This window comes from Cyprinodon variegatus, unplaced genomic scaffold, assembly GCF_000732505.1.
Source record: "Cyprinodon variegatus isolate N-32 unplaced genomic scaffold, C_variegatus-1.0 Scaffold916, whole genome shotgun sequence".
Taxonomy (NCBI): domain Eukaryota; kingdom Metazoa; phylum Chordata; class Actinopteri; order Cyprinodontiformes; family Cyprinodontidae; genus Cyprinodon; species Cyprinodon variegatus.
Window position 1 is genome coordinate 226,127 of NW_015151369.1, and position 12,335 is coordinate 238,461.

The 12,335-nt window shown below is 36.0% G+C and overlaps 1 protein-coding gene across 1 annotated transcript in view; it reads left to right on the forward strand.

Moving 5' to 3' along the window:
• Window positions 1-12,335, forward strand: part of mgat4a (mannosyl (alpha-1,3-)-glycoprotein beta-1,4-N-acetylglucosaminyltransferase, isozyme A) — a 47,133-nt gene that overhangs the window by 23,343 nt on the left and 11,455 nt on the right. The window contains exons 2-6 of the mRNA XM_015398185.1: window positions 3,780-3,947; window positions 6,407-6,547; window positions 11,203-11,336; window positions 11,425-11,471; window positions 11,574-11,687. Coding sequence (XP_015253671.1) covers window positions 3,780-3,947; window positions 6,407-6,547; window positions 11,203-11,336; window positions 11,425-11,471; window positions 11,574-11,687 — 604 coding nt within the window. The remainder of the gene's footprint in view (window positions 1-3,779; window positions 3,948-6,406; window positions 6,548-11,202; window positions 11,337-11,424; window positions 11,472-11,573; window positions 11,688-12,335) is intronic.

Here is a 12,335-nt window from a genome sequence, read left to right on the forward strand (position 1 = left end):
TGGAGGGCTCTATAGAAATTTGGCAACCTATTGAACGGAGTTGAACTGAGAGAGCGTGCCGTTCACAGACACCAGAATGAATGAGTTCACAATAACGTTCATCAGGCAGTAATACAGTACGTTCAGTTCACGTTCGCCCAAAATATGAGTTCATGAACTTTTGTTCAATGAACGCGTTCAGGCACAACACTGTCCCTAGGTTTGACAGGAGAAAAACATGACTAAGACATTGTTGATGGAGAAGACTTATTGTTTATAAGGAATGTTATTTCTGTCCTGCGTAGTAAATTAGAATGATTGAAGGTAATTTACAGTAAGTTTCTTACTTTTTGCCCCTTTAACTCATGGACCCAAAGAAGAATAGGGACTGCATGGCTGCACCTCAAAAACCAAAAAGTGTTTTTAACCTAAATATTGGCGTTATTATATACATCCAACATCTGTGTCTGTTTTTCATAGCAGCTGTCGGAAAAGTTATATTTCTTCCTGTTGATAGCATCTTTATTATTTAGTTAAAGTCTAAATTCCAATTAGCACTTCTGAATTTCTCCCCAGTACTGCGATCCTCTGATGCATGTAAACCAATCCCAGATTTACTTTGATTTTTAATATCTGTATATGTCTAAAGAAAAATTAATTGTGAGCAAATTAGGGGTTTAACACTGAGCAGCTTTATTTACAACTTTGTCATTTGTCACATTCACTTGCTAAGTGAGACATTGCTGGCTCAATAGTCTGAAGGAGCTTTTGTAAATGTTACTTGATGCGAGTTGGAGGCTGGAGCACCATGTTCTCAAAGCAAGCTGCCTCCACCATCCAGGCTTGGATCAGAATCTCCTCTTCTCTCTAGTAGAAATAAGAATATAGAGGTACCACAGGCAGACTGTTGGCTCGCTGTGCCTCAAGATGTTCTTAATCAGCTGCCAGTATCATAAATCATCTCCCAGGCATCCCAGAGATGTCTCTCAACCATTAAATCCATGAGCTTTACTCGCTACCACAAGTTTACATTCAGAACAAGCATCCAAAAAGCATGAAATGCAATAGCAAACAGGAAAATGTATAGAAGGAATCCTTGTATGTTTTTAGATCTGATACAGTGAATATACACCCTGGAGGGGGTATGCAATCCCTTATTTGCATATCCAACCAATAGGACTGGGTGCCACACCCTATGGTGTGTGTATACGTTGAAACAAAACCATGTCAGACCCCAACTTACAAATCAGGAAAAGTCAGTGTTTGATTCTCGGGTATTTCGAAAAGTGAGGTTTGCTCATCTCTAAATCAAAATATGCGATGTTCAGTCTTGTCAGACCTCAAGCAGAATTGCACTCTGACAATAAATTCTTAACATATTATTTCAGGCTCTTAAACCCTTAATCCGTGTTAAAAATAACTACAACCATCATTATTCTACCTTAATTCTTCCCTCTATTTCTGTTTATTAACCCCTTGATTACTGAATGTGTATATGTATGCATATATAAAGAAATTGTTTGACGACATTGCTTTGACGAACTTGAAAGCTGGCCTGCCCATTATTGCCGGATTTTACTGTTACTCTTGTGTATTAAAGTCCTTACTTTTTGCATGTATGAATCAGGGGTGAGAAATTTGGTTTCTTACTCTTAAATTTATTGTGACTCAAACTCAATTCCTCTATGATTTGAAAATTTGGTTTTTTTAAACTGCAATTCTATTGCAAATGTTAGCAATTGCCTAGCAATATCAAGAAGTTAATAGAGCACTTTCCTTCAGCAAAGAAAGGTGGTAGGATAAGACAAATAGGAAAAGCACGACCTGTGACGTGGTCACAGCTGGACTACATTGTGCTACATTAATTATGGATGCCTTGAAAAAACTGATCTGTCAGCAAATATGAGATTTCTTTAAAATATTGAAATTAGTTCATTAGTTGGTTCAAAGATCAGCCTAATTTAGTTCTTAAAGTTGTGTTATGACTAGTGTTGTGTTAGTTGGGCTTTTTTGTTTGTTTGGCTTATGTATGCTACAACAGCCATTAGTAGCTTACAGTATACCCATTATATGCTGCCATTTCCTGATGAACTTGTTGAAGACTGATGTTTTAGACAGTAAGATTCTTAAGGAGGATACTTTTTCAGCAATTACCACTTCTAAATTCCCAATAAAAACAATTTTCTCATTATTCTCAGCATAAAATGTCATGTTTTTATGCAGTAAAATAATGCCTCCCCCCCAACAGGCTGCAAAGTCCCTTTGTTAAAGTAAAGATATCCATTAATAGAAACAGCCATTAGAAGATGCACAGGAATACATCATCTTTGGGAGAGTGCTGGACATGATTGAAGACAACGCTGACTGTTTTTCTGAAATTTGGATCAATACTAGCTGAAGCATCAAGCTGCTACATGGCTACTTTTCCCTTGCTGTTATTCACAAATCCACTTCATAGTTTCCCATCTGTTCTACTCCTGTACGCCTCTGCTCCTGCTGGTGTTCCTTTTCTCCAGTTCTGCTTATGAAAAAATTTAGTCATAATTAGGGCTGGTTAAAATAATCGATTTAATCGATTTTGGATCGATTCCTTTACATCTTTGCAAAATCAATGTGTAGGGAATGAGATCGATTAGTTTGATAGTGACGCACGTGACGTTCACATTCAAATGCCGACCGAGTAACACACCGCTCAGTAAGCTGTTCCAACTGAAGTCTGATGTCTGGAACCATTTTGGATTTAAAACAGCTAAAGATAATGTGCTGGATATGTGACATTAAGGTGGCTTCCCTCTACACTGATGATGAGCTGTGCCTTGCATCTTGTGCTACAGACCACCACGATGACTTCAAGCCAGACAAGTGCAACTATAGCCAATAGGTTGACTGAAGACATTAACAAATGGGGGCTGACCAGCAAACACCTTGTAGTTGTTACAGACAACGCTGCAAGTATGGTTTGTGCAGAGGAGATAATGCAGCTCATGCATGTCTGCTGTGTCCCTGCTGTGTCACGTCTGCTTGCTCATGTGAGGCTTCACTTTTTCACTTTTCACAAACAATTTTGCACTTTTGAGACAGTTCTTTTCACATCTCAAGTTTAAGCTGTCTGCTTTACAATTTTCCACTTGATGTTTAATAACAGGAAAAATCAGATCGAATCAAAATAAATCGATTTAGAACTGTATGAATCAAAATCGAATCGATTCAGGACTTTGTCCAAAATACCCAGCCCTACTCATAATTTAAACAAACTTTCCATCATTTTTAATTTCTTTTATAATTTTTCATATTACCTGTTTCCAAAAATGCATATTTAAATATTTATTTTCTAATTATCTGTAAATGTCTGTATTGTAAATATATATTTTTCTAATCCTGTTTTACTTTGTTAATGTTTTATTTACAAAGTGAGATAAAAGTTCAGAGCTCCTCCTCAATTTACTTTTTTTTTTTATGTAGCGGTAGTTGTTACGCTTTGTTTACAAGCTTTCCCTCCTTAAACTTCATCTACTGTTAAATTAATTGCAGAGGAAAACAGACTTACGTATGGATTTTCTATTAAACAAAACAAAAATAATTTGGGATTGTGGGGCCAAACATCAATTATATTTTTTAAATGAGGATCTGGACTAGAGAGATATGCTGATTCTGTTGGAAAACGTGACTTCCTTTGCAAATCATTTGCTTTTACTGGAAAGTTCACATGAAGTATTGAGGTTTTGGTTTTCATTTTTCTCAAACAAGTTTTCCACTTTGAGTGGTTGCAGTTAAATTCACGTATTGGTTTCTCTTTGCAGAGAAGCTGATAGCATACCAACGGGAGTTCCATGCTTTGAAAGAGAGGCTTCGAGTTGCAGAGCACAGGACTCTGCAGCGTTCGTCTGAGCTCAACCACATTCTGGAGCAGTTCAGACGGGCCATCGCTGAAACCAACAGCAGCAAAGATGCACTAACAAACTTTTCAGGTAATCAACACCTGTGTCTCATATGTATATGCATATGTGTGTGTGTGTGTGTATATATATATATATATATAAAAAGATTGACCGATACAGGTTTTGTTTAAGGCAGATACCGATAAGCAGATTCTTAGAGCCAATATGGAATTTTCGTCCTCTATTTACATTATGAAAAAATTATACAATGACAATAACAAATGTTACACAGGTATTAATTTACATAACAACAGAAACATTAACTAACAATCAAAATAAACATAAACAATGGATGGAAAATGGTGGAAGCAGCAAGGCATGAGCTATATATGATCCTAAGGCGTGGTTGCAGCTTTCTGAAAGCAAACATTTCCTGCTGCCCAAAATCTTTGTTTACAAGAGTTTTTTTACACCCACATTCCAACCTTTTTCAACAGTTAAACACAAATCAAGAGCAGCAAATTAAATATCGCAATGAAATAATCTACAATTTTCTTTAATTTGCTTAAACTACCAGCTTTAAACTGCAGTTATCTCAAATTAAACTGTGTATTCTACTTTGTAACAGAATTCAATATTGCTATCAATTGAAAAAAAAAAAGTAAAATTAAAAAGAAAAAATCTCCAACTGCCATTTTTCTCAAATAATTTTTTATAATTTTTAAACAGTGGCACTTCACCACCCCTAACACTGCAATAGTGAAACAGCCAATGCATGCATATATCAGCCAGTGCCATACGAGAAAAAAAAAGAACTTAATATTGGTTAGTTTTGCCCCTGTGACAAATTTGCTTAATATAAACGCTTAAAATGCAAAAAATCAAACAGCTTTGTTTTAAAGATTGTATCACAATCTGACTTATCAGAGTTTGAAGGTTTTGCTGGTTTACTTGGGTTTAATAATTTTTAAAGAGTTAAATTTCTATGTATTATTTGTATTTTGTTTTTTCATTTCATTGTTAGAAATAAAAAGCCATAAACCTCACCGACGTCCATGTCTTCAGACAAGTAACTCGTCATCCATCAGATTAGCAGGGGGAAAAATGTTATTTCTCCCCACAAAGAATGCTGCCCCTCTGCTCTAGAGTCCATTGGCGACGTGATTTATACCTCTGCATCAGACACTTTGCATTGTACTTAGTGAATCCAGCTCTTCAACCATGGAAACCCATTCCACGAAACCCTGTACCAATGTTCCAGAGCTAATCTGAAGGCCACATTACCCCATGCACCTTTTCCTCCTTTTGGCACTTTCTTCTTCTTTTTGACTATTTGAGCCGATGTTACGAGTAAATTTCACCTCTGTGAGATCAATAAAATCCAATCAATTGGAGATCTGTGAGTCACGGCAGAAAGTTGCCAACCTCTGCAAACTAGTGTGCAGTGAATTATATCTAAATATTTTCTAATAGTATTATCAAAAAAATTCCAAAACAGAAATTGGATATTGAGATTGTTAAAACCTGTTTTTTTATTTTTTTTGTTTTTTCCTGTTAATCTACAGAAAAAACAACAAATAAATAATAAAAATAAGAAATACCTCTCTACTGCATACTTTTATTTTGGAAGCAATCTTAAAACTGCCATCTTATTTCTTGTTCTTATAAACAGATGTATTTTTTTTTTGGTACGCAGTCAACATAATACAGTAAAGTGTTCTGACTAACTGAGCTAACTATAGTACTCCCCAGTACTGCGATTAAAGTATTACTACAAATCCATATTGCTTCTAAATTCTTTAGAAATCATGTGATAGAAGGTAGCTGATGCTGCTAGTTTCTTTCCAAAACAAGACACTCAGCAGCTGCTTCTTACAGATCAGCGACATATGAGAGGAGAAAATTCACCAATAAAAAAAGCACAGGAAACTAATCTTAAAATATAGTGGGCAAAATATGATTTAAATGTATTTGGGCATTGAAAAAATTAATAAATAAAAAAAGAAAAGGGAAAATAAAACTGCAAAAAGTTTACTTGAATTTCTAAAAACATGGAAAAAATTGTGTTTATGGCTGAAAATTAAGGTTTAGAAATGAAATAAGCATTAAAGGGCAGAGATTCATTAAAACAGTTAAAAAAATGGGAATGTTCTTCATTCATTCATTCATTCATTCATTCTAAATCATTGATTAAATGTCTTTTTTTATTTTGTTGCATGTAGGAGCACACTAATTGTGTCAATATAGGAAAATACTCATTAAACTATTTTGTTTTCATATTTTGAAAAATAAAAAAATTTAAATGTCATACAAATGTAGAATATTAGAAATTACCAAATGTTATGATTTACCACAAAGATGAATATTACTAGCAGCTTTTTGATAGGATCTAGCTTTCAACTGAAGTTTACTGGCCTGATCAAAGTGATGTCTGGTTTTAATGCAATATCTGCCTAAACAATAAGGCCATGTTCACATAGATCTGCTCCAGTGATTCATAGCTCTAGAAATAGCTCACTGTAAGCTTTCTTGTATGGATCTATTTTCAGATGAGACTCAGAAGCTACTGAAGGAGCTCACAAACAGGAAACCTCTCCAGGTGCCAAACATCTACCACCACCTGCCTCACCTTCTGAACAATGAGGGCAGCCTGCAGCCAGCAGTGCAAGTCGGTCTTGGTCGCACAGGAGGTGAGAAGTTTATATATTTCCTTTTCCTCTGAATTTTACATGATTAACCACAAAGCAAAAGTTATTACTCAGTCATCCTTATTACTCCACGGAGAAGCTCAAGTCTCAACATGTCTTCAGACTGTTACTTGTTTACAAATATCCTCTCTGGATTTCCCAGAGAGGATAGCTTTCCCCAAAGGTATTTTTGCATAAGATATTGTTTTCCCCTTTCCTTCAGTCTCCTCTGTGATGTTCTCTTTGAAAGGCATTGCAACAAAACTTTACACTGGTAACTGGACAGTGAAAAATAAAAAGTTCAATTTTATAACACCATGAACCCTCCTATGAATTATCCTCTTTATCCTCCTCCTTACTTTATGATTTTTATGAGCTCAAAGTTCTGCACAATGTGTGTCTTCTCCCAGATGATGGGATACTTTCAGCCTGTTGGCTGCTGATTTAATTTCTTTTATCCTGTAAGCTGCACCATACTGCATGTGACCTTTCCTCCTTTTAGCTCCTATTAGGAAGATTTCTTATCTTCTTTTTGTGCTTTATATGTGCAGAAAATTTAAGCTTGATAGAAAGTAAGCCTGAGGTTTAAGCTGTTTTAATGAACCTGTCCCACTTTAAGTGATTAGAACTGACAAAAAAAAACAGGGGCTCTAAAAAAAGGCAGCAAACACCAAGAGTGGCAAATCAGGAGCACGAAAAAAAAATATTGACATTTTTTCCAGTTAGTAAAGAAATGCTACCTTTTGATTTAGTGTTCAGGTATGACTTTAGAGCAGGAATCTGAGTTGCCATTAAGGGTTATCTTGAAAAACATCTAGGAATGTGTTTTCTTACTTGTCTGAAGAGATGCATAGAGGTAAAAGGCTATGCCCACTCAGACAATGCAGCTTTTTGCATCAGTGCCAAGAGGTGTCCTCTGCGAATCATGCTCTATTTGGTTTATTGTAATGTACAAAGTGGAGATATTAATCCTGGAAGTGATCCATGAATCGGTGAGTTACAGCAACCGCTGCCTGCACTTTTAAATCTTTTACCTATTGAGAATAGATACTGATGTGTGTTAATGGAATTATGTATATTAAGAAAACTTAAGTCTTTTTCCAGTATTTATGTTTCACGGTCTCAGTTTATTATGCAGCTTGACCATTTAAACTATAATATTTGAACGATAAAAACAGTCCTACGGGGATTTTATTTATCTACTTAATGATATTTTGTACTTTTGGACCTCCAGCTATGCCAGCAACACTGCATGCATGTTGTTTGTCACTGGCAACCCTTCAATTTCAGCACTTCCTGTTAAATTGCTTTAGCTCTGAGTCTAGCCTAACTTTGATTTCTTGTTTCAGTGCCAGTCTGAGCGTGTTTAGCACTGGTCTATTTATAGCTGCCAAATCAGGACATGTCAAACCCCAAATTAAACAATGCTTATGAAACAAGGCAGTTTAGGGGGAACTTTTGAGACTGATCTAGCTGGACTCGCATATCCCTGCTTAGATATATTCTCACTATTTAAAGAAAATGGTGGACTGAGAAGGTTGCCCCCTCCCACCACCACCATCCTTCAGTGTCTGCACTGGACAGCTTCCAGGACCATCATATCCTTATTACCTTTCCCTGGCTTCTCGCCATCTCTCTCTTACATTTTCATTTAATATTAAGAACTCCAGATTTGATCCCTCCTTTGGTGAGAAGCCAACTTTGATCACAGGATCTCTGACACGGGTTCTGCTTGTAAAGAGTATAGTAGTGGTATCAGCTGACATACCTCATATTTGCATTGGATGCTTCTTTGTTTTCTCATTTACATTTCCTGATTTAAGAGCCATGTGTTGTTTGGCTTGATATTTGATAACAACAGAGCAAGTCTTGCATTTCATAACTAGAGCGACTTTATTGTGTTGCAAAGCTGAACTGATATCAATGCTACGAGGTAACATAAAGCCATTAAAGTTGGCACAGAAAAAAGGGATCAAAACCTTACAGTACTAACCTCTGGTTTACAGCTTTGTAAACTGCATCAGAAAGTATGTTTTGTAATTTAAAAATCAAATATCTTGGCTTTATTATGGTGTACCTCAAATCTTTTTCGCATAATGCTTTCACAACATAGATGCCAATACAAACACACGTTAAAGGCTCTTCGGTTTGAAAAAGACACAACCAGTCTGATGGACCTAAAACAATGCAGCCACTACTGTGGAACCAGTCACAGCAAAGTATATAGTTTAGTAAAGTATTACACCTGCTTACCAACCTGGCTATGTAACTAACTCTCTAGGTCATGGGGGCTAGAGTCGACTCTGATCCTTAACCGGAATATTAGTAAAAATTTTATTATTATATTGACAAAAGTAACTTGTACTTTTTACCCACTATTTATTGTTTGCAGTTGTATTTAATGCTAGTTTTTATTTTTTTCACATTCAATGTGTCTTCTTTTTTATACTAAGCAGAACCCATGGTGTCTTAGCTTGAGAATGAAACATTTTCAGAAACAGGGTTTCCACGGGTCGTTAAAAATCCTTAAAAGTCATTAAATAATATTGTTTTAATTAAGGCCTTAACTGGCATTAAAATTCATTAAAGGTCATTATCGTGGCATTTAAAATGCTTTATTTAAAAAAAAAAATCGTTTATAAAAACGATTTTGTCAGATGTACTATATCAGAAATAACTGGTTCCAAGTGTTTGCGCGGAAGTGCTTCTGGTTGATTGTAAAGCCGTATGTTAGGAAAAGAAGCTTGAGGCGGAGAAAAGGCTAGAGAATGTAAACTTCAACAAAAGTTACAGGCTGCAGCCTGTCGACGGTAAAGATGACAAAGGACTTGGACGTGTTTTCTTATATATAGATGTATATAAATATAAAAGAGTCATGGGTAGTCGTTGATGACATTAAAATAATTTCTAAGAGCATTAAAAGTGCATTAAATTACAGTTACTCATTCCTGTATAAACCCTGAGTAAATAGTTTAACCAAATTTAGCAAAAGACTGGAGACAATTTTAAATAACATCACTGTCTAGCATGACATATTACTTGGTTTCATTGATCTTAAAAAAGTGCAAAAAAAATTTATGTTATACGTTTATTCCTTCTTCCCTCTGGAGGAATGAGAAGGACAGCAGAGTGCAGCAGGCAAACTGATCAAGGAATGAGGGGAGGTGCCGTCCTGCAGTCAGTCCTGCTGCACATGCATGCATTGTCCCTCAATCATGTTCTGCCATCCTCCTTTGCACTGTCACTCTTGTCTTTTTCTCCTTCCTCCCACTTTCTCCTTTCATCCTCGACCTACTTTCTTGGTGGTGGTGGGTGTCTCTATACAACATGGAGCTTGGTGTGAAAAGCACAATAGCAGAACTAGGACAGATTCTCCACACTGCACAGAGCACTCTAGAGGATTGCACCCCTTCTCGATCCGCTGTGCTGTTCACTCATGCTGTACCTCAGGTTTTGTTGCATGCATTTATTTGGCCCCCATGTGTCCCCTGAATCAGTGCAGTCAGCATGTCCCCCCTTTAACCCCTCCTCCTTCTGCTATATCATCCACACAAACATGCACTTTCTCACAGGGTCTTTTTTTCATTGTTATATCTTGTGATTGATATCTCACTAAAGCAAGAGGTGTCCAAAATGCTACCTGCTACTTATTCACAGTTAAAAAAAATTTTTTTAAAGGTGACATTTTGTTTTCTTTTCTGTTATAAATTTCTGACTAAAAAGAGTCAAAAAAAAAAAAAAATCCAGGAACCATTACCCAAAGGCAGAGAACAATCCTGGCAAAAACAACAAAAAGCCTTAACATAAATTTCTCTTTTACTGTTGTGGAAGAATATTAGACTGATAAATGGAAAAAAATCATTAATTTTATATTCACATATTGTTTTTTTTATTTTTTATTTTTATCTTTTTACAAATGCCCACTATTGTTATAATTGTTTATCTCCTAGTGTGTGTTTTAGATATGCACAGTCTGTCTCTATGGAAATCAGACTACTTTGCTTGTTTTAGAAAACATATCAGTTTTATTTTTAAAAAGTTTAATAAAAATTAGAAGTTAAGTATAAATCTATATTTTGTGGCACCATGAGTACGTCCAACTTGACATTCTCGTCCCCATAACAGGTTTTACCCCTTTTAAATATAGAAAGTTGTTGTGGTGCTTTAGCTTGCTCTGAGAATGCAACTTGCAAAAGTTATGACTTTTCTTTCCATTAGTCTATACTTTGTTTTTTATGCATTTCAATGAGATGTTGATTTATTTAAAAACCTAATGCAGAATACCATAATGTAGTTTGAAATATAGCAACCTTTTTGGATATTTCTGTTAATCATCTCTCCCTGCTGACTAAATAATGGAATAAATAGTGATATTAGAAATCCCAATCTTTATTAAATAGTTTGTTGAGAATTAGTGTTATTGTGCAACAACAATTATGTGTTGTTGCTTTGTTTCTTATAAACTACCTCTATTAACCAATCTTCTCTCTGCCATCTGTCAGCGTTGGCAGCAATTTTATTTTAGTGGATTTAGGTCGACCTAATCTGTTTTCGTCTCTCTGTAAAGATGATTTTTTTTTGGCCCACTCATTTTGGATTAAACCGCTGCCCTCTTGGACCTTTCCCGTTTCTCACCTCACACTGTATCTTTCTCTTAGTTACCATGGTGATGGGAATCCCCACAGTGAAGCGAAAGGTGAAGTCGTATCTGTCAGAGACGCTGCGTTCGCTTATAGACAAGCTCTCAGCAGAGGAAAAGCTTGACTGTGTCATCATTGTGTTTGTCGGGGAGGTGAGAACTTCAGTCGACTGCGATGCCTTTTTGAGAATCGATTTAAAAACAGTGGGTGTAATGTTTCTTCCTGGTACAATCTCTGCAGACTGACCTGGACTATGTCCACAGCGTGGTTGATGGCCTGGAAAAAGAGTGAGTACACTTCTCTGCATAAGGCTTCAAAGCTCTGAAGTCTAACGTTTGCTCATTGTTCGTTCATTGTCTCATCTTTGTCCAAACCTTTTCTTTCCTTAGCTTTTCTACAGAGCTCAACTCTGGCTTGGTGGAGGTCATCTCCCCACCAGCTACCTATTATCCAGATCTGACCAACCTAAAAGAGACTTTTGGAGACTCCAAAGAAAGAGTCAGGTAGGCTAAGCATGTAACATGGCTTTATGATTAAAATTCTTTAATAATGTGCATAATTAAATAATTCTTTTACTCAAAATAAAAGATTTTAGATCAAAAAGTTAGGAAAAGATCAATCTTAAAATGCGTTTAGAATCAATTTATATGATTAAGCTTTAGGTCAGGCCTATTGGAAACAAATCTAATGGGATCAGATAATCAGCAAGGATTTCAGTTTTTTATTGATGCAACTATGCTGATAAATAGAAACATATGCTTAACAAATAGTGCACATAACTCATCATTAGTAAAAGCCTTAATCAGAGGATTATTTAAAGTGAACTAGTTTTGAAGTTTAGTCTTATAAAGAAAAAAAAGGATGGGGTAAAAATTCACATTGATGTGTCATTGTGAAATCTGAAGTGTTTATATTGTCCAGGCCGGGGGCAGTTTGCGCTTTTATGTTTTAGAAAACTAAAATCAGTAATTTGAACATGGCTGACTCAAAGTTTTCCTCTTCCTCCTTATTTTTTTTGGTTCACTGACAAACTTGTGTTTTTGCTTATTAAAGGCAAGAAAGAGGATTCTTTGGTGGAAGATATGTCCAACGGCTGTTTGTGTATTTTTGAATTGTGCTCATGTATCAGTGCCCCCCCCCCCCCCCCCCCC